The sequence below is a fragment of the Mauremys reevesii genome, linkage group 9 (genome assembly GCF_016161935.1).
Source record: "Mauremys reevesii isolate NIE-2019 linkage group 9, ASM1616193v1, whole genome shotgun sequence".
In the NCBI taxonomy this organism is placed as follows: domain Eukaryota; kingdom Metazoa; phylum Chordata; order Testudines; family Geoemydidae; genus Mauremys; species Mauremys reevesii.
This window is the reverse complement of record NC_052631.1, coordinates 78,028,561-78,053,950: the sequence shown is the minus strand read 5'-3', so window position 1 is coordinate 78,053,950 and position 25,390 is coordinate 78,028,561. Positions and strand designations below refer to the sequence as shown.

The window sequence follows — 25,390 nt, the reverse complement described above, 5'->3', positions numbered from 1 at the left end:
ACAACCCATCCTGGACAATGACCCCACACTTTCACAGGCCTTGGGTGGCAGGCCAGTCCTCGCCCACAGACAACCTGCCAACCTGAAGCATATTCTCACCAGTAACTGCACACCGCACCATAGTAACTCTAGCTCAGGAACCAATCCATGCAACAAACCTCGATGCCAACTCTGCCCACATATCTACACCAGCGACACCATCACAGGACCTAACCAGATCAGCCACACCATCACCAGTTCATTCACCTGCACGTCCACCAATGTAATATATGCCATCATATGCCAGCAATGCCCCTCTGCTATGTACATCGGCCAAACTGGACAGTCTCTAAGGAAAAGGATAAATGGACACAAATCAGATATTAGGAATGGCAATATACAAAAACCTGTAGGAGAACACTTCAACCTCCCTGGCCACACAATAGCAGATCTTAAGGTGGCCATCCTGCAGCAAAAAAACTTCAGGACCAGACTTCAAAGAGAAACTGCTGAGCTCCAGTTCATCTGCAAATTTGACACCATCAGCTCAGGATTAAACAAAGACTGTGAATGGCTTGCCAACTACAGAACCAGTTTCTCCTCCCTTGGTTTTCACTCAACTGCTAGAACAGGGCCTCATCCTCCCTGATTGAACTAACCTCGTTATCTCTAGCTTGCTTCTTGCTTGCCTATATTAAACCTACCCCTGGAAATTTCCACTACTTGCATCCAAAGAAGTGGGTATTCACCCACGAAAGCTCATGCTGCAAAACGTCTGTTAGTCTATAAGGTGCCACAGGATTCTTTGCTGCTTCTACAGAACCAGACTAACACGGCTACCCCTCTGATACTCACCTACCTTGTCTCTCTAAGCTACTAACCTCTTCTTCAAATACTTCCTCAAGACCCACTTCTCCCACGATGCAGTGTTGCCAACTCTTGTGATTGTATTATGAATCTCATGATATTTTGTGTTTTTCGTAAAGCCCCAGCTCCTGGAGGAAATGGATTACACTAGAATCTCAGCTTTAATTAAAAAAAAGAGAATAAATTTCTAGCCCTCATGGTTGCAGAGAAAAGCCTGAAAATGTGATCCAAATGTACCTTAAAAACTCTGAAATCAGAAGGCAAACAAAAAGAACAAAAAAAAAAAACTATTTTTTTTAAATCCACATTTTTTTAGTCCAATTTAATGATTTTGGGGTGGGTGGAGCCTGACTCATGAGATTTGACAGTACTGAGGCTGACAATATTGATAATCCATGATAACTAACTAACTTACTTAATAACTTAATAACTAACTTATTAAGGCCAGGGAGGTAGTCAGTCGGTATTACTGAGAGCATTGATATATCTTGTCTGTTTATATCTTAAAACAAACAAAAGTGATACAGTGTATTAAAGATTATTGCCAGTGTCTAATTTCCTCATTTAACCTCTCGCCTGTGTTAACTCAAATAATATTACTACTATTAGTTGTAGCTGTGTTGGTCTGAGGATATTAGAAAAACAAGGTGGTTGAGGTAATATCTTTTATCTTCTGTTGGTAAGGAAGAACAATTCTGAAGTGGTTCTACAGCTTCTCTCTCTCACCAACAGACGTTGGGCCAATAAGAGATATTACTTCACCCTCCTTGTTTCTCTAATATCCTGTGACTGACACGGCTACAACTACACTTCATACAATATTACTACTTGTCATACTGGTGAATACAAAGGTCAAGACTCAAGTAAAAGGCCAAAATAAGAAAGAGAATATGTCTTTTGATGTTCCCTGAGCATCTGTAACAGCACAAAGACCTCCCAGTTGAAAGCAACTATTTCTGGCTGATGGACCCTGTAGAGCAGTAATGGTATTTGTGGTAAGGTGCATGCCTCAGGAACATCAAAGAAACCACACACAATCTGAGAATGTTGCCTTTCTCCTGGGAGGCCACACATTGGACCATTGAATTACTACCTGCTAAGGAGACTGCGTGAGGAGGTCTTGTGGCTACAAGTAAGTCTGGATAGTAGGCGACCTGGGTTCCATTTGCAGACCAGTAACAGACATCTTGTATGACCTTGGCAAAATCTCTTAGGCCAAAACAACCAAATGTCATCACCTCAAGTTAGATGCCAAAGGGCCTGATTTCAAAGTTGATGAGTACCCTCAGCTCTCATTGACTTTCATTGGAGTTGACTCAATACCTCTGAAAATCAGGCCACTGAATTTTGGTTTCTAAGTATATACATTCAGGTCTAATTTTCACAGGTGCTGAGTTACAGAGCTGTCAAGTAATGGGGAGCTCACTTACCTCACCTCACATGTCACTGAAGAGCAGCTCAACTTCAGCCACTCAGCTGGGGTATTTTTTCTTCCTTTTCCCAGCAGGCTATATTATAACCAGGATAGTTGGGTCTCACCATGGCCATGGAACAAGCTTCAGTGACTTTTTTTGGTTGACACAGCTCAGAGGACCTTGGTATTTAGGCTGCATCAAGCTCTGAGTATACAGGTGGCTCCATTTGTAATGATGATGTTTATTTTATATTTACATAGCTCTTTTCATCCATCACACAGCCCCATGTTCCCTATAGATGCAGATTTCTCTTTTTCTGTGAAATGCACCCACCTCTGGGGGAGATGTAAAAACTCTTAAAAAACAGCAGCAGTTGACAAGAGTTTAGCAAAAAATACTGTATGCACCTGCAATAACAGGGGCTTTTAGATAAGCAGAATGTAATTATCCACACTGGAATTTGCGTAGGAGACCAAGGCTAGCGCCCCTCTACTTGTAAAAAGTGCCATGGGATCTTGAAAGGTCACAAGCAATCGGCACTTCAGTTTTATATCTCACCTTCCGCAGTGCAATCTTCCAACCACGGCTTACTAATCATTCAAGGCAACAACGCCACGTAGTAAATCACAGCAGCACTACTTGCGGCGCAGCGCCACCTAGCTTCATGCAGAGGCATTAGTCTACTGTTGAGAAAGAGACAAGCCACTTCGCAAGTCTCCATCATTACGCTGTGCAATAGCAGCACACTGGGGCATGGTTCCAGACTCACCCAAAGAGAACAGTGACATTTGCTGAATCCCCCATCCACACCCGACTCTCCCTTTTAACCTTACTTAGAGGCTACAGATTCCTTTCTCCATATTAATCACATAGGAAATACAGGAAATATGGCATAATGGATTAGGCCAAATTTGTCTGTCCATGCTGGCATGGAGATAGCCATTAGTGGGAATGCTGAAGCAGCCAATAGCTTACATGGCTTGTGCCAACATTTGCTTTCCCTTATCCTGGCAGTTAGGACCTGTGGTACGGGCAGGTGATTTGAGGTAACTGACAATCCCACCATATACCAAAGTTCTCTCCCAAACCAAAACCCAAAGGGTGTGTGTGTGTGTATGAACAGGAAAGCAGGGGCAGAAAGACTGGAAGAAAGTTACACATGCAAGATGTGAATGCATGGGAGAGAGCCTGGGGGAACAAGAGAAGCTGACTATATATGAGGGAATGAGAAAGGGGGACTAGAGTGATAGGAGATGGTAGAAAGGTCAGTGCAAGAGAAGAAAGGAAAGTGGGAGTGAGAAGAAAGGAACAGAGGGAAGGATGGAAAGAGGAAGGAGACAGAATGGGCCCTCTCATGAGGCTGGAGCCAGTCAGATTTTTGTGGGTGCTCAAATTGAAGGATTCACATTCCTAGCCTTGGCTTTTGTGGCCTCTTTTAGAAAAATGCATAACATTAAACACTTGACAATTTGCCAGTGTGACAACTACTGCTTTGTAGTGATTTTTCCCAAGAACACATACGGTAATATTACAAGGGTCCATAGCATAGAATGAGAGGGTACTGAACCAGATACATGAAAGCACATGTGACATTAAAACACACTTATCCCCTGCCTCCAAAGCAGCCACTATGTCAGACATTTTATGCTCTTAGTTTGCTGTTAGTCCCTTTGTCTGCAGTGGTGTTGTTCCTGGCAGATCATAACACTTTCAGCACTGACCAGCTCAGAAATAAAGGATAGCTGTGGGTTTTTGCTGAGCCAGCACTAACATTTCGACCTTAATTTATAAAGTAGGTATAGAGACATAGGCTCTTCCACAAGGAAAACTGATCATTAAAAGGGAAAGGATGAAATTTTGCAAAACCCAATGACTTTACTTCTCAAGGACCAATCACCAGGTGACACTACTGTACCATGAATTACTGCTTATGCACCAAAAAATTATGTTCTTATACTCGGGCAGGCAGATATTGATGCCTCTGTCTCCTTTTCTAGGTATTTCTGCCACACGTCATTATCATATCAGCATGGCACCTTTCTCCCCCTAGTTTCTACCACTTTATTATTGGTACAACAAGCCAAACCAAGAAAAGTGTTGCCAGAGCTAACACAAGTATCTGCGAGTGAGGCAGGTTTCACAGTGGTAATGAGTGGCCAGCAGAGAGGTACGTCTCTCTTTCTCTGCCCCAGCATTTCTCTTCAGGTCCCTGTACATTTCCTAACCCTATGCTGAAATAAAAACCCATTCACAGCTGACATCATCAGGAAAGGGACAAATGGAAATTACTTTCTAGCCTGTTTTATCAGCATTTGAGAAAATTCTGAGGGTGAAATCTTGGTTTCATTGAAGTCAAATGGAAAACTCCCCTTGGCTTCAATGGAACTTGGATTTCACCCTAAAAGATACTACATTATTACGTTACACTAATCCATTTGTCCAATAATCAGATTTCTATATATGGCCAAATTCTAATTAAATTATCAAGAATGAGTGTAATCCTGTAGCTACTGGAACTTTTATAGCTTAACAATGAATACACCTTTTACAGCAATTTAGATTCAGGTTATTAATTTTGCAGGTTTAAAATCTGAACAGAAAGTGTCTAGCTCACAGATCTGTGTAGGCTCCTTTACACAGGACCACAGTGAGAGACCTGTGACCTTGGGAATCTTTGCACATCATGCAAGTGGCCTCTAGATCATCTTTGCTAAACAGTTTTAATTTTATTCTGGTTTCACTCACATATATTCTGCTTGTTTTGCTGTCTTTATAATCAGCTGTTTGGCTGTTTCTGTGGGTCCCAGCTGTCTGTTTGTCCAGATGTTTCTCTTCATACTGGGACTGCAGATGTGGACAGAATACACTTGTCTTTAATTCCCCTCAGCACTGAATGATACAGGCATAGCACAAGTTGTGTAGACATGGGGACCCAGTGTTGGGGTTTGACCAAGCTGCACTTAGCATTGGACCTAAGCGATGAGGCCAAAGGCAGCTGTCATCCACTGTACGTCTTCTTGACAATGTGCTAGTTCAGGCTGCTCTAAGCTGTGCCGAGTTACGACAGCCCCCAAAGGCACAGTTCACCATATCATCTTTTAGTATCACATCTTAATTAAGAAGAATCCTTATGCAGAGTTTTTAAAACTAGAAAATCAGAACACAGAGAACAAGTCTCAAATTATAACTTGCACCATTTTATTTTAATTGTATCCGGAAATGTTTTGAGAGTACAAAAACCTTCCCTCTTATACAAAAACAGGCCGATGTACCTTTTCTTACTATTCGTATTGTGCCATCAAAGACAGAAGGATGAAATAAGTAACATTATACATAAATTTTTACGGTACAATACATTGGATGGAACATTTTTCATTAGATATAGCTATAGTACTTAACACATACTTTGAAACACGATCTTGAAATAGGTCAGTGCAAACACACTTACACAATGACACCACTGACACCACCATATAAATAGCTTGAGACATAGCTGTAACACTTTACATCACACCTAAAGAACACGTTCTTCAGAACACAACAATTTAGACCACTCTTAATTTACAATATTAAAGTAATTTCCTTTATACAGAAAGATGTCAGACTGCATTAAGACCACAAAACTCAACAATTTAACTACTTGTTAAACAAGCTTTAACTACTTGTTTTCTAGATAAGATGCTCACTCTTACAAGAGTCTATATACTGTATGTCTTTCCTAGTATGCCAAGGGCCCTCGGTCCAGTGTCTGCAGCATTCCAGAGAAAAGGAGACTGTTTTTTGTTTCCATGCATCTGAAGAAGTGGGTTTTTTACCCATGAAAGCTTATGCCCAAATAAATCTGTTAGTCTTTAAGGTGCCACTGGACTCCTCATTGTAACTGTTCAGAGCACTTCTCCTTCCTTCTTGGTTAAAAAACACAAAGGTGCTTTCTTAGATATAGGATGAATGATAAAGATCTGCCCCCAACTTATCTTTTAAGGTAACAATGTGCCTAGCCTTCATTTGTACTGTTTTCTAACAAGACGCCGTCATGTTTTACCTTAAGTATAGTAAACCTTCTTCTGTCTTTTTTCTTCTTTTTCTTTCTTGTGTAGTTTTGCTTGAGGTCTTGGGTTTTCTTTTTTCCATAGTATGTAAGCAAGATGTGCAGTCAGGAATCATCCCTTTTTTGGGGAGCGGGGTGCCATTCTTTTTTTTTTTAAATTAAAAAATCACTTTATAGCCTCATACATTTACATAGCACTGCCCAAAGATAGGTGCTGCTCCTTCAGTGAGCTCTGAGTGTCTGGACCCCTGCCTACATGCAGAGATCATTGCAGGATCAGGGCCACAGAGCCTTATGTTACCGCAATTATTTACAGGACTAGTCCCATTGAAATAAAGCCTATAGAGTGAGCCACATTTCAAAGCTTTTTATCATGTGAGCATTTATGACAGGTAGCTCTACCTTAAGTTACGCTTTAACTTCTATTTGCACTGATACGATTTATAAGTCGGTTTGTTTTATTTGGAAAGTTGTAACACTCTAAGTTTATATTCGCAATGGCAGCACAAACAGAAGTTAGTATAATCAGAAACAAGTTTCCATTGTGAATTAAAAGCGAACAGATTTCTGTCTGAGGGAGACCGGGATATCTGTGTGTATCTCACCTATAAATCAAGCAGAAAACACACCTGATGTCCTTCAGTTTGATTTCTCTGGGACTTGGTTCCTTTAGTCATGGAGTGTATCGCCACTTTCCTTGACCCAGCAAAAAAGGAAGTTACACATAAAGCAAGAAAGTGAGGTGAGACTAGTCAGCTATGAAACAATTCAGTTTTGTAAGGGGCTAATTGGGGCGCAGTAACTGCAGTTCAGCTACCGGCTGTTCGGGCTCTGCGTGCTTACAAAAGCCTCCCCAGTGGGAGCACAAAGAGGAACAGGGGTTGTGTCTGGAGAGGCATTCTCTCCTATAATCTTTTTTTCTGCCTAGTAGAGGAACTTCCTTATAGTACAACATTTTTCATAGGTTCTCAAGGTACATCCAATTTGCTTAATCTAGGATCCAATTGTTAGCCTGGAATAAACATTCCAGCACAGAATGCTTCTAACCTTGGGACTGCCTAATTTACCAGCCTGCAGGCATGCAATGTGCTGACAATCTTTTAATAAGCAGCTTTCTCCGGGATTGTGGTAAATACTGTGTACTCGGATAGTGAGTTTGGAGTGAAGGGCAGGAGGGACTGCAGAATCTATTCATTAGTTTTCCCTTTTAACCAAAAACATTTTCTCATCGCTATGAGCCAGGAAGGTGGCAGTATCATTTGGCAAAACGTTTTCTTTTCACAGTTATCGGTGAAATCCTGGTCCTATCGAAGTCACTAGCAAATGTCCCGTTGACTGCAAATTTGCAACAGAACCAGGCTTACACCTTATATGTCTGACCTACTTCCAATTCAAAGTGGAGTAGATCAGAGCACACTGGGGAACTTTTAGGGTGTGATAGCAGATTGTAGATTTATACCCCAGATTGCTGCACACTAACTGTTCATCTAGACAAGCCCTGAGGCTCAGGGGTAAGTCATTTGTGGGTGGTGATGATTTAAGGTTATTCAGTGAGTGTGTGCATTGCCCCTGAGGCAAGAGAAAGCACTCCAAGCCTCTCTGGCGCCCCCCAGTTTGTATTTCACTGCTTAAGTCTCGGACAGCAGTAGTCTCTGCATTTCAACTCCTATTGAAATTTCTGTTCTATTTTGATTGTGGGGTTTTTTTTGGGTAGATTTTGGAAAGCTCTTGTAGCTGACAGGAACCCAAAGAAAGAAAGAAGAGAAGGTCTCTCATGTTTCCATGCCTTGAGCAGGCAAAATTCAGCTTGAGACCAATATGTGCTGCATGGTCAGAATAGAGTGGAGTGGCAGGAAAGAACAGCGCCAACCAAAAATACTACATTACTGGAAACCTGCTGAGGGTCAGAGGAAGCCAGAAAGTCTTCCTGATAACCAGCATTCATCTGAAGGCTGGGAAATGTCGTGGATAACGGAAGACATGGGAGCTGAAATAAGGAAATGTGGAGTTTGGTGCGCATTCTCCCAGCCTCTAATAACTGAGCAAAAATACAATATGGAAAATGTACCTGATGACTCACTGCTGTTTAATATTACTGCCAGGAATGCTCCCAAAGCTACATAGGCAACTTAGAATAGCTCTACTCTGTTCAGCCCTCTTTTACAATGCCACTTTATGGTGGAAAACACCTCAAAGAGGAGCTGGGGTGGGAAGGTGGGTGGGGTTCAACTCTGTATCTTGAATTTTAAATATACCTTTCCACTCCCCCACCCCCACCCCCCGCAAAGCCTGACTGATGCATGGCTTAATTTTCATAGAGTCATAGGACTGGAAGGGACCTTGAGAGGTCATTTAGTCCAATCCCCTGCACTCATGACAGGGCTAAGTATTATTTAAACACCTGACAGATGTTTGGCTAACCTGTTCTTAAAAATCTCCAGATGAAGATTCAAACACCCTCCTTAGAGTAGTTAAGCACTGGAATACATTGCCTGACAGTTAGGAAGTTTTTTCTAATGTCTATCCTAAACCGCTCTTGCTGCAACTTAAGCCCATTGCTTCTTGTCCTATCCTCAGAGGTCAAGGAGAACAATTTTTCTCCTTCCTTCTTGTAACAACCTTTTATGTACTTGAAAACTGTTATCATGTCCCCCCTCAGTCTTCTCTTTTCCAGAGTAAACAAACCCATTTTTTTCAATTTTCCATCATAGCTCACATTTTCTAGACCTTTAGTCATTTTTATTGCTCGTCTGGACTTTCTCCAATTTGTCTACATCTTTCCTGAAATGTGGTGCCTAGCAGTGGAGACAATACTCCAGCTGAGGCCTAATCAGCGTGGACTAGAGCAGAATAATTACTTCTAGCATCTTGCTTAGAACACTCCTGCTAATATAGCCCAGAATGAGGTTTGCTATTTTTGCAACTACACCATTGACCCATATTTAGCCTGTGATCCACTATGACCCCCAGATTCCTTTCCGCAGGACTCCTTCCTAGGCAGTTATTTCCCATTTTGTATGTAAGCAACCATTGGCTTCAAGGAGACTACTCATGTTTTTAGGGTTCAATTGGTGCTAGACTGGGGCCAAAGTGTTTGTTTGGGAGGCACATACCAGAACTATAGCTCAGGATTTACTTGTAAAATTCAGATAGACAGAAAGCCATTCAAAGATCTTGTAGCTGTGAGCTGAGGTAACTAGTGTGTTGCAATATAGTTGGAAATGGGAACTCAAATTACAGGAAATGTATGGGGGAGGGGAGGGGCAAATACAGTTCCTGGGTGTGAAGATATAGGCTCAGACCCTCCAGTGTGATGTGGCTCTTTATGCTGCATTGCCAGTGTATAGTAGACATAAAGCTAGCCGAAATGGTCATATGAGGATTACTTCTGTGTAGGGTGAGCATCTGGTGATGCAGAGCCAGTGTAGTAGCTCCTATGCCACCCCCTCATGGCTACGGCTTCCCTAATCCCAGGCTGCAGGATCAGTTCCTTGGGGTTGTTAGTAGCTAATACAAGTTAGAACAGTCCCTAGGCTGCTCTAAGTTACACCAGAAGATGGGCCTGCCACACAACTGGCCCACAATTGGAGGAGTGTACAGGTGGCTTAAAGTCATCTGTGCACACACCCTTTTGAACTAGGTGGTGACAATCAATGATCTATGCCACTGAAAGTTAAAAGCCCGGGCAATATATAACAGGGAATAGGGAAGACATTTTCCTGTGAAATCAGTGTCTGTTTTGGGATTCAGTGCATACTCTCCTCCTCTCTTCTCCCTCCTCCTTTGCATAAGCTCCATCAACTTCTATATTTACATTTCCCACTGGCTAATGGTCTTTGCAGAGTTGCCTCATGACCTTATGTGGGATTTTAAGAGTTTGTTTGCATGAATTTACCAGCACACACATGTTTTCCTGCTGCTGTGCTGTAACTTGTTGAGTGTGTGTGGGATACGTACATGCCTTGGTAATAATTGGAGATATACCAATCTCCTAGAACTGGAAGGGACCTTGAAAGATCATTGAGTCCAGCCCCCCGCCTTCACTAGCAGGACCAATTTTTGCCCCAGATCCTTAAGTGGCCTCCTTAAGGATTGAACTCACAACCCTGGGTTTAGCAGGCCAATGCTCAAACCACTGAGCTATCCCTCCCCCCTTCTGAGCACGTTCTCAGAATATCCACTCACATTTCAGTCCTTTTTGTTTTGAGTCTCTTGGAATTTAAAATTACCCTCAGAATTCTCCACAGCACGATCAAATAAACCCCTCAATGGCAGCCAGAGGGGTGTCTGGTCAGAAAGGTATGAGTAGAAGCAGGTCCCTTTGGATTTTTGTCTCTATTTAACTTTGATGAAGACACATTTGTTTTGTTCATTTCTCCTGAAGCAGTTCTGCAGTCACTAGTGTCCCACTGTGAGCTTATTTCTACTGCAGTGCCACACAAAAAGCCTTACAAAGGAAGCACAGCTACACGCCACATCCAGCTTATTTATGGCTTTCTTGAAACGGCTCGTCGTCTTTCTCCTTTAATGATAACTTTTTCCTGGGTCCCAGTATCACACTGGAGGAGGAAGCCTTTCTAAATGTGGAAAGTCTCCTCCGAAAGTTGCCCCCTGAAAAGAAATACAGGAGCGGGTCAAAGCAGCAGTTGGACGCTGCCAAGGATAAGGTTATCACTACTAATTTCTGCATGAAAAGGATGTCTTCACAGCTGGAGTCTTTCCTCTTCAGGAAGTGAAGGTGGATTGTGCGCTGAATATGGTAAGGTGTGAAGCTGACCAGGAAGGCAGCTGTTACAATGATTATCATCCAGATGGCCTTTTTACGAGTAGACTGATTCTTCTTCAGTGAATTCTTCAGTAAGGTCTTTATGATCATGGCATAACAGATAGTTATGACACCAAAGGGGATAATGAAGCCTACAAACAGCGCAATATAATGTAGGACCAGCAGACTGGTCATCTGACTGCTTTTTGGAGGTTCAAAGCACTTTGTCTTGTTACCTTCTTGGTAAGATCCACTCAGTAAAAATGGAGAACTTGTCAGTGTGACAAAAATCCAAATGCTCAGACATGCCAGTCTGGACTTTTTCTCAGTTACCAAATTGAGATTCTGGACTGGGAAAACGATGGCTATGCAGCGAGAGAAGCTCATGGCTGTCATGAATAAAATGCTACAGTACAGGTTGACGTAGAATGCATAGGAACTAACTCTGCATAAGAAGTCACCAAAGAACCAGTTGCCTCTGTGAACATAATACACTACTCGAAGAGGCAGGGTGCATACACAAAGGAGATCTGACACTGCAAGATTCAGCATGTAGATCTGGAAGGCTGTCTTCTGCCGATACGTTTTTATGAGGACACACAGTACAAAGCCATTTCCAACAAAGCCCAGAATCGCAATCATGGAGTACAACGTGGAGTACACTTTATTTCGGAAGTCGTCAATGGTCAAAGGGCATGTCAAGTTGCTGCCAGACAATGTGGTCATATTTCCTGTGGTATCCATAGGCTCTGCCTGAGAGGTGTCACCTTGAAACCTACAGTCTAAAGATGAAAAATAAAAGTGAATTTTATAAAGCATGGAACATCAAAATATAACCCAATTATTAAATGGAAAAGACAGAAAGGTGGGTTTTTTGTTTGTTTTTTGGGGTGGGGCTAGGAGGGTTCATATCGAGCTAATATTTCAAATATCTGATGGCGTAACTATCCTCACAAAAGGCAGGATTGATGTTCTTAAACCCAGATAATTCGTATTATAAACATAAAGGGTGAGATTTTCAAAATTCCTCAGCATTGGCTGGACTCTTCTCCCATTGAAGTCAATTGGAGTTTTGCCATTGACCCCCAAGGGAGAAGAATTAGCCCAACTCTGAGAACTTCTGAAAATCCCATGCTAATTTCTCATAACTCATTCTAAAAGCAAATAAAAGAACAAAACAAAAATCCCCACTGGTGCTACCACTGGTTCCAAACTGGCAGTACAGTAGTACTGTTTGGAGCTGCAATGCAGACAACTTTATTGGCTTCCAAGTTCTAACTTCCATGTTAGTTAAAAGGGGGAGAAGGAAATATCTGACAGCAGTATAATCACTAGTCAGCAAACACAGAACTTTAAAATGTATTCAAAAGGGACACTTTTAGCTACTCACCCCTGTTTTTAGTGTGCTCATTCTCTAAATGCCTGGCAAATCCCAGCTCCCTCCACACCATTGCGGAGGCCTTCTTGTATGAGGACAGACCTCAGCAGGAGAAAGCCCATATGGCAATTTTTGAAGCTTTAACCAAAGTGTAGAAAGAAGCCTTTTCTAGTACACACAATGATTTAAAAAACTTTAAAAATGATTATCTTGAAGACAGCTTCAAGGTTGAGGCTGCTCATAGCTAGAATAGATGCTTGTTAGCTGCCAAACTCCTGCACAGGCCTCACTCCACTTAGGGATAATACAAATCTTAACATGTCAAATTAATATAATATACACAGTCCCTCACTCATTTCATAAGAGCCCTACACGTTAGCCTACCAAAATCCAAATGTGGGAGGAGGGCTTACAATGGGAAGTTAACTACCAGAAAAAGCTTCAGATGACATGGGATGAATTTCTTTAGTGTCAATGTTTTCTATAATCGCCCTTTGGTGACTCAGCATTTCTTTTGCTTTACGATGCTAGCCTTACTCACCAGGCTGGGGAATCATCCCATGCTCAGATCAGTTTTTAGCCCTGCCTCCAGTCTCCATTCATTGTGCAAACCTCCAACAAATTCACAAAAGAAAAACAGAACTTCCAGCTGGGGCTTTCTATCCAGCCGCAACACCTAGGGCTTCCCACCTGGAGTCTCTCTTCCCCAGGAACTACTGCAGGAGACAGGTTTTAGAGTGTTAGCTGTGTTAGTGTGTATCAGCAAAAACAAGGAGGAGTCCTTGTGGCACCTTAGAGACTAACAAATACTGATACTTACACCTTCTTGTCACCTGTTTGAAATGGGCCACCTTGATTACATCGGACTGCATCCGACGAAGTGGGTATTCACCCACGAAAGCTCATGCTCCAATACGTCTGTTAGTCTAGAAGGTGCCACAGGACTCTTTGCTGCTTTTACAGATCCAGACTAACATGGCTACCCCTCTGATACTTGATTTCATTGGCCTCATTAGCACTACAAAAGTGATGTTCCCTCCCTTGGTATTCATCCCTTCTTGTCAACTGTTGAGAATAGGCCACTTCCACCTTAACTGAATTGACTCGTTAGCAATGACCCCACCACACTTGGTAAGGCAACTCTCATCTTTTCCTGTGCTATGTATTTATACCTGCCTAAATAAATAAATAAAATAAAATAATGCCTGCTTCATTTTCCACTCCAGGCATCTGATGAAGTGGGTTTTAGCTCATGAAAGCTTATGCCCAAATAGTTCACATGCTAAAAAGATGATTAGGATGAATTCCATCTAGGTCTGTGACGGGGACCATTGAAACAGGTGCTATGAAGATAAAGATTTACTCACCAAATAAAAGAAAAAACATGTGTCTTATGCAGCACCATTTAGGAAGTGCACGCTAGTGTGGTGCAAGGGGGCATCATGATTCTGAAATCATCAAGGGAACTGCTGAGCTCAAGCATTTAATTACTTTCGGTTTCCTTTAATACTGGACAACTTCTGTATCAAATAAATATGTCTTGGAGGACATAATATTAGAAATGCTCAGCAGCAATCTCTGAAGGACATGCTAGCTATCCTGTGCGTGATTTATAAAGAACCCCTCTGTATGCCTGTAGAGGGGCAGGCGAGATTTGGAAGTTGACAAGCAAATCTGTTATATAATGATTTGTTCAGAGCCACTTCCCAGCAGTGGGTAAGATCACATCCTGTCTGAGTCAGGGCCCAGTAGGCAAATCCTCCACCCCTGCCTAGGTTAGCTTCCTTACACAGACTCTGTTCCTCTTTGTGGGTTTCCTTCAGTTCCATTGCTTTATATAGAGCAATTTAGAACATCAGGCTGACTAATTTGTTCCATCTTAAATCTGTTAGCAGTAGCATTTTATAATGTTTGCAGTAGATAAATAAAAACAAAGCAACAAGTCCACCACTTAAAAAAGCCTAGTGTCTTCACTCTCAAGCAACATGTTTGAGATTACCTATGTGAGAAAGAATTAATACATGATGACATAGAAAGGATTTATCTGCAAGAATTTACTTAGACTGTGAGCTCTTTGGGGCAGGGACTGTCTCTGTTCTGTGTTTGTGCAGTGCCTTCCACAGTGGGGTCCTGTTCCATGACCAGGGTTCCTAGGCACTACAGAAATACAAATACTAAATAATAATAATAATGATGATGATGTAAGGTTTGGGATGGTCAGATTACTCAGGAGTGGGAAGGTATCAGGGGGTTATGCAGGTGTTCCCAAACAACACACCATTTATACAGGGGCAGCTCTAGGATTTGTGCTGCCCCAAGCAGGGCAGCACGCTGTGGGGGGCACTCTGGTGGTCGCCGGTCCCGCGGCTCCGGTGGACCTCCTGCAGACGTGCCTGTGGAGGGTCCGTTGGTCCCGCGGCTCCGGTGGACCTCCCACAGGCATGCCTGCGGGATGCTCCACCGGAGCCACGGGACCAGCGGACCCTCCTCAGGCACGTCTGCGGGAGGTCCACCGGAGCCGTGGGACCAGCGGACCCTCCGCAGGCATGTCTGTGGGAGGTCCACCGGAGCTGTGGGACCAGCGGACCCTCCGCAGGCATGCCTGCGGGAGGTCCACTGGAGCTGCCTGCCGCCCTCCCGTGGGACGCCACCCCAAGCGTGCGCTTGGCACGCTGGGGTCTGGAGCCGGCCCTGCATTTATAGCATCCTACCCTAACAAGCCCTTGATATGTGCCAAATATTTTACAGCAAGTCTATTTTTATAAATATTCTGGGAAGTTTTAAAACTTCATTGGGACTATTTTTTGTTTTCTTTCATCTCTGAAACCAGATGCTCTAGTTACCATGAGTTCAACAAAAACTCTAAAAGTGACCTAAAATAGCTTTCCATACATAAAAATATCATGATCTTAAGGTCTGATATCTCAGGATAATCCATGGGTCTCCCCATGGACAGAAGGAGATAGTCTCCCTGCTTAGAGTAGCTCAGTGATGAGTCTGATGGACTTCGGGGAAGAGGTGTGGTTGCAGAGGTGGGAGAGGCTGTGGTTGAAAGGACATTACAACATGCAAACTTAAATAAGCAAGAGTCACGCAGCTTTCATTGTCCTGAGAAGATGTTCAGAGTTGCATTTGGACACCAAACCTATTCTAATTTTGGTTAAGTTCAGGATTCTATATGAACACTTTGCACAGCTATGCCCTCAACCTGGGACTAATTAAAACCAATTATCTACTGTAGGAAGGATTTCCCTCCCACTATTAGTTCCCCGAGGACCCAATCTCCCCCAGGGGTTGGTTATTATACATAAATTACTATTTCTCTTATTAGCCTTAAGAAGATAAGCAACTAAACAGCTGTTTCTGATCATGCTTTTCTTTTAAAACAGCTGAGCACTGACATTTGTCGGGTTTCTAAATACGATTAAAGATTTCCTTTAAAATCACGAGTGATTTGTAAGCGAAACTAAAAACCACTGATGAAAACGTGCTGCATTCAAACAAGTAGACTGATTATAACAAATAAAATATGTGACAATTCTTGTGTGTATCTGTTGAAATAATTCATTTGCTAACTGATGATGATTTAGGTTAATTTTGCATCATATGAAATTAGGTACAGGGAAAGTCTAATTTACAAACATGACCAAATGCCTCTACTGATGTAGGCATAATCAATGGGAATTTTTAACTAAATCAGTTGCTGTCTATACTTGATGGAGTCTTGAACCAAAACCCTTGGATCTGAACAAACCTCAGTTGTGAAGGTGTTCCAAATGTGAGTCCAGATCCAGACATAACATTTGCAAATAATCCCCCTTTTTTAAAAAAATAGTGGCAGAACCAAAACCCTGGATCCAAACATCCAACCTTGGGTAGAAATTGGACAGAACTTTGTGACATAGACCTACTGCTTGTTCACATATTGAGGGTATAACAGATCCCTCTCTTTTTATGTTCTTTACATAACAATAGCGCATTGAACCATTTATCTACGTACAGCTGCAGCTAACATGGTAGGTATGTAAGCAACCAGAAGGGGGCAGCCATGATTAACCAGAACAAAGTATATGCCAAATTAAAATAACCACCCAACAATTTGGAGACGATTTAGTTTTGTTATTCTTAATAATTCTTCATATACTGTACCCAGGCTTTTAGTGGGTTTTAAATAAATGACACCAGAAAATTGCACTAAAGAATTACATAAACAAGAGAGGTTTCAGAGTAGCAGCCGTGTTAGTCTGTATCCGCAAAAAGAACAGGAGTACTTGTGGCACCTCAGATTCTAAGGTGCCACAAGTACTCCTGTTCTATAAACAAGAGACAAACCCAAGTATAAGATGTCACTATGGTTGTTTTTAAAATGAGAGTAAAAGCACAATCAACCCTAGGTGTCAATTCGAGTTTTCTTAATGATGTGAGCCAGATTTAATTTTCTCTGAGGAGGAGTATGCGAGCTACCTGCAAACACTGAACTCAGACAGCTGCTTTTAAAAATTCCTTATTGTTATATTTTAGCTTAAAGGATAGAGTGAGGTATAGCCAGAACAAACTGAAAACCTTGATGAGTTATATTGCATAGGTTTGAGTCAGCTTGCAAGATCAGTGTGGTGACTTGTATATTTTTCTTTCAGTTAGAGCATACATTATATTCCTCTGTGTTATGCCTTGTAACAGTTAGTCATATACAGATCCCAATGCTGTAAACAAGCATATGCTTAATTTTGCTCGCACAAGTAGTCCCAGTCCCACTCAATCCAGTGAGACTGAGTGGAAGTGTTTGCAGGATCGGGACCACAGTGTATCATGTTTATTTTATACTCTATTCTTTATAACAGAGTCCCTGGATGGATTGTCTAGGTCAGCAGTTCCCAATCTATCGGTCATGAGTCATGGCCCCACCTGGGGTCACGCCAAAATGGTGGCCTCCATGCTGTCTGGGGTCGCAGAAAGCAATGAAGTTTGGAAATGGGATTATGCAGGCAAAAAGTTTGGGAACCGGTGATCTAGGACCTGATCCTGCCTCCCAGAGGTCCATAGGAGCTTTGCCATTGACAGGGTTACCAACTCTCATGGTCTTATTTCAAGTCTCAACATACTTGGTGTAATTCATGAAACCTCAGCTGCGGGAATCAAGAGATTGCATGAGAAACTCTCCTTTCATGAAAAAAGCTGGAAGTTTCTAGCCCTCATGGGTTGCAGAGAAAAGTTTGAAAGTGTGAAACAAGGGTACCCTAAAGTCCTGGAAATCAGAAGGCAAAGAAAAAGAACCCCAAAGGTATTATTTTTTAAAATATCCTGATTTTTAAGGCAATAATGATCTTTTGGGAGCCTCAGCTCATAATTTCTGAACTGTTAAGGCTGTCAATAATGCGACTGACTTCACCCTCTGAAGGATCAAGCCCCTAGCTCCTGTAGCCTTCAGCTCTGAACCTGAAACCACTTATGCACATGCATAACTTTTCCCAGGAGAGTTCAACGGGACTATTTGTGTGCAAAATTACTCGTGCAAGTGATTGCAGGGTGGCAGCAATAGAGAAGGATTTCCTTTTTGGTTACATGAGCCTTTTGGCTATTAGGTTTTTAAATGTCTCTTTCTTTTGCCCATTAGTTTGGTCAAAGCTGAAGGACTCTAATATAAGTAAGTTTGGGTTATGTGGGTTGTGTGCGTTCTGCCTTTGTAATCTCCTCCCCCAAGCGTTTTGTTGCATCATGTAGTCAGTAAGCAGAAGTGTGCCAGTCCCCAGCACCTGTGACTAAGTTTGATGCCCGCAGCAGAAAAGAGAGAATGGCAGTGAAATGTTAGGTGAATTGTAGTGCCTGTGAAAGGTGCTGGATTGAAAGTGCTGGAGGTCGAGGTCATCTGTTTATCTCAAAACAGACACATAGGCAATGGCAATACAGGGTCCCCACACTGCCCTATCAATTAGCTTTAATTCTGAACCAGAGGGACCAGCCCTAGGCTTTAAACAGCAATTAATTTTCTATGCTCATTGACTGCTTGAGCTCTTTACTATGGCCTTGTCTATACTGGGGATTTGCCTTGATTTCAGTCCCAGTGTAGCTATGCCAGTGCAAACTCCTAGTGTAGACAGGCAAAGACCCTGTGAGCCATAATTTGCACCTGTGCATTTTACAACATTTTTACAACATGTGCATTTCAGTTAGGGGTAAGTTCTCCCAGTGCAAATAGAGGCTTTGCGTTCTACACTAGAGGTTTACACTGCTGCAGTTACTTTTGTGGCTGGCCACAAATGGCTGAAATTGTGGCAAATTCCCAGTGTGGACAAGGACTAAGAGTGCCAGAAAAACTTTCAAATGGTGGTGGCGGCATTCTGATGTGGAAACCTATTAAATGACAGCTCTCAGTCATAGCTAATCTGGGGCTGGATTCAAGTCAAGCTACATAAGAAATGCTTCGTCTTCTATTACCAATGTCATGGATCATCTAGTCTGCATGCATCTGCTCTTTCTGTTAGTGTCCAAAGTCCATGAAATAGGATTTTCTATCATATTGATTAGGAACAGTAGATCAGCTGTGGGCTATTTTTAAAAAGTAGGAAAATTTTTATGCTGAAGTATACTTTTGTTATGGTTCTGTGCTACTCCTAGGTAAATCTATATGCTATATTTTCCGTGGAGATGTTAATTTTTGAGGAGATATGGTTTGAAGTGCAGGGTTTCTCAAACGGGGTCGCTGTTTGTATAAGGAAAGCCCTTGGCAGGCTGGGCCGGTGTGTTTACCTGCCCTGTCCGCAGGTATGGCCGATCGCGGCTCCCACTGGCTGCGGATTGCTGCTCCGGGCCAATGGGAGCTGCTGGAAATGGTGACCCCAGTTTGAGAAACCCGATCTTGTGGGTTTTGTAATTTCCTTGCAAATAAAGATATATAGAAGTGTAGGATTGAAAGGGACCTCAATAGGTCTCCTAGTCCAGTCCCCTGCACTCAAGGCAGGACTACATTACTAGACCATTCTTGACAGGTGTTTGTCTAACTTGTTCTTAAAACCTCCACTGACAGAGATTCCACAACCTCCCGAGGCAATTTGTTCCAGTGCTTACCTACTCTGATAGAAAGATTTTCCTAATGTCTAACTTAAACCTCCCTTGCTGCAATTTAAGCCCATTTCTTCTTATCCTATCCTCAGAGGTTAACAAGAACAATTTTTCACCCTCTTCCTTATAACAACCTTTTATGTACTTGAAGACTGTTATCATGGTCCCCCCCATCCCCGCTGCCCCTCAGTTTTCTCTTTGCCAGAGTAAACAAATACAATTTTTTCAATCTTTCCTCACAGGTCTTGTTTTCTAGACTTTAAATAATTTTTGTTGCTCTCCTCTGGACTTTATCCAATTTATCTACATTTCCTGAAATGTGGTGCCCAGAACTGGATACAATATTCCAGCTGAGGCCTTATCAGTGTTGAATAGAATGGAAGAATTAAGTCTTGCTTACAACACTCCTGCATTTTAATACATCCCCGCATGATATTTGCTTTTTTGGGGGGGCAACAGTGTTACATTGTGTCAAGTATCAGAGGCAGCAAAGAATCCTGTGGCACCTTATAGACTAACAGACGTTTTGCAGCATGAGCTTTCATGGGTGAATACCCACTTCGTCGGATGCAAGAGATCCAGACTAACACGGCTACTCCTCTGATAAGTATCAGAGGGGTAGCCGTGTTAGTCTGGCTCTGTAAAAGCAGCAAAGAGTTCTGTGGCACCTTATAGACTAACAGATGTATTGGAGCATGAGCTTTCGTGGGTGAATACCACTTCGTCGCATGCATGTAGTGGAAATTTCCAGGGGCAGGTATATATATGCAAGCAAGAAGCAGGCTAGAGATAACGAGGTTAGTTTGATCAGGGACTACATTGTTGATTTAGGGCTCCTTTGAGCAGTCTCTTAAACAAAAGTAATTTTCAGATTCTGAGAGACATAGGCTATAGTTTTCCCTTTGCTTCCCAGATAATATGAATTATTACCAAATAACAATAAAACTTCATTATCAGTCTGATCCTGATGTATCAATATTTTCTTAAGAGGTAAACAATTGCTTTTGTATTTGATTAATTCTGACTTGCAATTTGATAGTATGGTATTTGTAGTCAAGTGAACACTAAAGAAACTTGAAGCCTTAATGTGATACCATTCAAGCTCTCTTGAAGCTATCTACACTGGATATTTTCCTTTAAATTTCCCACTGTGGTTACCACCAGTTCAGCTTCACTAGTGATAACAAAGCTGGGAATGCTAGTATAGACAAGCCACCAGAGCTTTAATGCCTGGCTCTGAACTGGTGTGGATAACACAGTGGTTAAAATACAGATGGTTGGTTTTCACTTATTGCCTATATATTATACAGGAATTTAAATGAGATCAGATACAGGTTTTTGGTTTCTTTAGTATTTGCTTGGTTATAAATACTGTACTTTCAAACTGCCAGCCTTATTCAAGATTTTTGTTATGACTTGAATACCTTTCAGCAGGTTGTTTGGGACATTGTTGGTCATCGGGCAAATTTTTCAGTCAATACATAGAAGTTCTTGCCAGATCCAAAGATATGAGCTATGTTCACCAATCCTAATCCTAATATTTCTATTTTTTTCTGGGAGGAGGTGTTAAAATGATTGCTGTAGAATAAAGGAGAAATGGCAGGGTTCTTTGGCTGTGGGTAAGTTTAATATAATGTCATCGAAAGACATTTGCCTACTTCTGACCTTCTTTAGACAGTGCTCATGTCCAGAGATGGGAAATGTGCAGCCTGTCTGTCAGTCCAGTAGATGCCTCAAGTGAGGTACCTAAATCCATAGTTAGGCATCTGAATACAGGTGGCTTGATATTCAGTGGTGTGAATGCCTAACTGGATTTGAGGAACCTCACTTGTAGACACCCAAGCTTGAAAGTTTTCTTCCACGTCTCAAATTCTTCTACAAGTTATCAAAAAGTCTGGCATTACATCTGAGGGAACGGAAAATAACCCCGTCAGTTACTGAGACAAGGAAACCAGCAAACTGCTGAACTTTGGAAATAAAGTCATGTTTTCTCCTAATTGAATCTGGGGCAGACACATCCTCCCCCAGCCCTGGAAACCCCCAAACACCTTCCCCCTCCACACTATTGAGAAATCCACAGAAAGCCCTAAAATGGTCCTTATTGAAGCTTTGCAAGAGTTCTGCCCCATGCATACTTCTTCCATTATGTCACTGTAGTTGTATTTTACAAGTTAAACCCTGCAATTTTCTAAACAATTTATGAAAAAAGCCTAACTACAGGTTGCAAAATCAGGCTGAGGAGAGGAGATAAGACTGTGCTCCCACTTCTGCAACTCTCACTGTACCTAGCAATCTGCAATGTTAAAGCCATGGAAAGAATCTTTGCAACTAGCATTTAAACATCAGATCAACTTACTTTTTAAGTCTCCAACTTGACACACTGGATCTTCTCACTGTTTTCACCCTTAGAAGTCAGTGAAAGATTTTGGGGAAGTCTTAAGTTCAGTATTTTCTTCCCAGCTCTGTCTGGGGCTGGCTTCGGTACCAAGCTGCTTAAACCAGAGCGTATGCTAAGAGCACACAGACTATTTGCATTTTCTTTGGTCGTTTAGGAAACCCTCTGTAACGATCCTCCCTCAAGGCAGCTCTTTGCTGTGAAAGGAGGCAGCATGTGGCTATTGGCTAATGCTCAAAGGGGAAGAAGAGAACAGCCCACAAAAATATCTAAATATTTGTAGTTAAGTGAAAGTCACCTCATGACATTGTTCGGGTGCGGGAGGGGGGAACAAAAACAAAAAAGGAGAGAGAGAGAGAGGCTTACAAGTGCATCTGGCTCTTCCAGGCTCCAGACTCCCAGCTGCAGGAACTATCAGGAGCTGTGACTTCTCCTGCTTTAAAAGAAGAGCAGCTTGTGTCCCCTCCCCAATTCCTGTGGCTAGGGAGTGGCTTAGCCCTATCAACAGTGTAAAAAAATAAATAACTTCCCCACAACTCATTAATTCAGATAAACAGATCGTTTAGACAAGCTGATCCCATATCTGGAGTATGTGGCAGTGAGTCCAGAACAGATCAGAGGGTGCCTTTGAGTTTGTCTTTTCCAGACACCTTTTCCTGTCCCCTTTCCACACCCACTGTCCCGAAGCTTCCCATTTTTGCTACCTGTTTTAAACATTAAAAGTGCAAAGAACTGCTGGACAATCTTGTACAACTCCATTAAGAGTCCCTATCTGGGAAATGGAAACTCCAGAGCATGCTCTGAACTGGCCATGGGCTCAATAAGGTAACTCATACAGTGGGCTGGGATTGTCAAAGGAGCCTAAGAAGTCTGGTGGCAAAATCCCACATTTCTAAGGGCTTGTCTACATGGGACACTACCGCATGGCAAACCAGGTGTGAGTCTACAGGGCACTAGTTTGCCATGCAGTAAGGGCCAGTGTGAATGCTGCTACAGTGCACTAAAGGTCCCAGAGTGCTCTTTGACTTACCACGCTTTAGTAGCAGCCAACGAACACTCTGGGACTTTCAGTGCAGCTGTGTCCAGTGGTTAATTTGTAATGAAAGGGGTGCCGGGGCTATGAACTGCCATGCCTAGAGGTGCCGGGGCTATGAACTGCCATGCCTAGAGGGGCCGGGGCTATGAACTGCCATGCCTAGAGGGGCCGGGGCTATGAACTGCCATGCCTAGAGGGGCCGGGGCTATGAACTGCCATGCCTAGAGGGGCCGGGGCTATGAACTGCCATGCCTAGAGGGGCCGGGGCTATGAACTGCCATGCCTAGAGGTGCCGGGGCTATGAACTGCCATGCCTAGAGGGGCCGGGGCTATGAACTGCCATGCCTAGAGGGGCCGGGGCTATGAACTGCCATGCCTAGAGGTGCCGGGGCTATGAACTGCCATGCCTAGAGGTGCTGGGGCTCAGCCTTGGCAAGCCGACACAAATTAAGCGCTTGCTGTGTCCACATGGGATGTTACTGTGAAGCAAGCTGACACACTGCAGATTCACACTGGCTTGCAGGAATGGCAGACAAGCCTTAACACCCTATGGTGCCTCTAAAAATCTAGCCCACATAAATACACCTAGATGACGATTTGGACCCCCATATATAAATCACATAGGTTTTGAGACAAGGCAGGAAATTCAAAGTTAAGGCTCAGATTCTATCCTGCAAAGGGGAATAATAGATTTGTGCCCCCTTTTGCTTCTTTATGCTGGATAAAGAAGACCCAAAAGGACTTTTTAGAGTATTTTTATCTGACTTGTTTTTTACACTGAAAAATATCAGGCATATCCAACCTTATCTGCCTCATTTTTGCAGGAGCTCGCCCTTGTGCATCCAGAGGAGTGGATCAGGAGCTTCTTCAGCCTTAATGGAACAGGACTGTCGAATCATTAGCAAGGAGCTCTTTTCTTCCAACTGCCTATAGGCAGTGGTGAGCTGGAGCCGGCTCCCACAGGTTCCCAAGAACCGGTTGCTAAAATTAGACCTCCGTGGAGAACCGGTTGTTAAAGGGCCAGGGGGTGGGCAAAGAACTCCGGTCCGCGGGCCGGACCATCCTGTTGCTTCCAGGAGTCCCAGCTGGGGAGGCTGAGGTTCCCCCGGCTTCCCCCCAGCTGCAGCGTGGCCAGCCGCTGGCACCAGCTGGGCAGCTCAGCTGAGCTTGGGAGTCGTCCTGCTGCCGCTTTTTGAGCAGCCCGGCAAGGAGTGTCTGTGGGGGAGGGGGTCCTGCTGCAAGCTCCAGGGCTGGCCGGAGGGGAGGGGGCAAGTGGCCCCACAAGGATGTCTCCCTCGGGCCCTCCGCCGCTTCCCCCACCCCGAAGAGCCACAGCATGGCCAGCAGCTGGGCAGCTCAGCTGAGCTCCTGAGTCGTCCTGCTGCTTTGAGCTGCCAGCAAGGGAAGGGGGGAGGGGGCTGCAAGCTCTAGGGTTGCCAGGGGGGGTAAGTGGGGCAATTTGCCCCAGGCCCTGCAGGGGCCCCCGGCCCCACGGGTATGTCTCCCCCGGCCCTGGCCCCTCCCCCTTAAATCAGAACTTTTTATAGGGAACCGGTTGTTAAGATTTTGGCAGCTCATCACTGCCTATAGGGTTTTTTATTTAAATCAGTGGTTCTCAAACTTCTGTACTGGTGACCCCTTTCACCAGCAAGCCTTTGAGTGTGACCCTCCTTATACATTAAAAACACCATTATAAATGCTGGATGCAAAGTGGGGTTTAGGGTGGAGGCTGACAGCTTGCGTCCTCCCATGTAATAATCTTGTGACCCCCGAGGGGTCCCGACCTCCAGTTTGAGACCCCCCCTGACTTAAATAGATATTAACAACAATAGGCAGGGTTAAGCAGTCTGAGCAAAAAGCACGCTCCCTCTCAATTGCACAGTTTTCTCTCCTTGGTGCCTGTGTGGCTCTAATTCTATTTGTTTCCCAGCCATCTCTAGAGCTTACCTGGAAAAACAGAGTAGATGAGACTGCAGTTTCTAAAATCAGAGCTTGAGCGTGTATAATTTAAATTCTCAGACTGTCATATAGCTTATGAAGCAAAGCAGGTCCAATCTCAATTTTTTTCTTTGTATGTGACTTTAACACATACTAGAAAATAAGGGGAGCTGGAAGCACCCTGGAGTCGTTCCATTTCCTTCTCAGTTGCAGCAGAGCAATCATCTCCTTTGGACAGCGTGACCGTGGGAAGGCCCTCCAAGACCACATCTTCATTGCAGGCTAATCATGAGTTAAGCAGTTCCAGGTTAGCCTATCACACTACAGCGTGACCACACTGTCGTTATCGGCAGGCTGCTCTCACTCCCTGCATCCGCACTGGTGCTGTAACTCAGTGATAAGCAAGCCGCTATCTAGGCGTGTGTAAGCCAAGATTCATTGTGCCACACCTCACTGTATCTCTCTGCACTCGCATTCGCAAGGTGCCGTAGGACAACTTGTCCACCCACC

General features: G+C 43.3%; 1 protein-coding gene across 3 annotated transcripts; it reads right to left on the bottom strand.

The window, feature by feature from the left end:
• Positions 1-9,110: 9,110 nt before the first annotated feature.
• Positions 9,111-24,912, bottom strand: CYSLTR1 (cysteinyl leukotriene receptor 1). Of its 3 annotated transcripts, none has more exons than XM_039487124.1 (2): positions 24,890-24,912; positions 9,111-11,856 (listed from the first exon to the last, which is right to left on the bottom strand). In XM_039487124.1, exon 2 carries the CDS (start codon positions 11,816-11,818, stop codon positions 10,793-10,795), a length of 1,026 nt encoding a protein of 341 aa, XP_039343058.1. In that variant the 5' UTR covers positions 11,819-11,856; positions 24,890-24,912; the 3' UTR covers positions 9,111-10,792. The 3 variants fall into 3 exon arrangements, with proteins under 3 accessions (XP_039343058.1, XP_039343057.1, XP_039343056.1); XM_039487123.1 differs by lacking the exon at positions 24,890-24,912 and adding an exon at positions 22,273-22,298; XM_039487122.1 differs by lacking the exon at positions 24,890-24,912 and adding an exon at positions 21,868-22,229.
• Between the last annotated feature and the right edge of the window lie 478 nt (positions 24,913-25,390).

Bases quoted from the DNA above. Each gene is read 5' to 3' on its own strand.
- CYSLTR1 (XM_039487124.1), bottom strand. From the start codon at position 11,818: ATGGATACCACAGGAAATATGACCACATTGTCTGGCAGCAACTTGACA.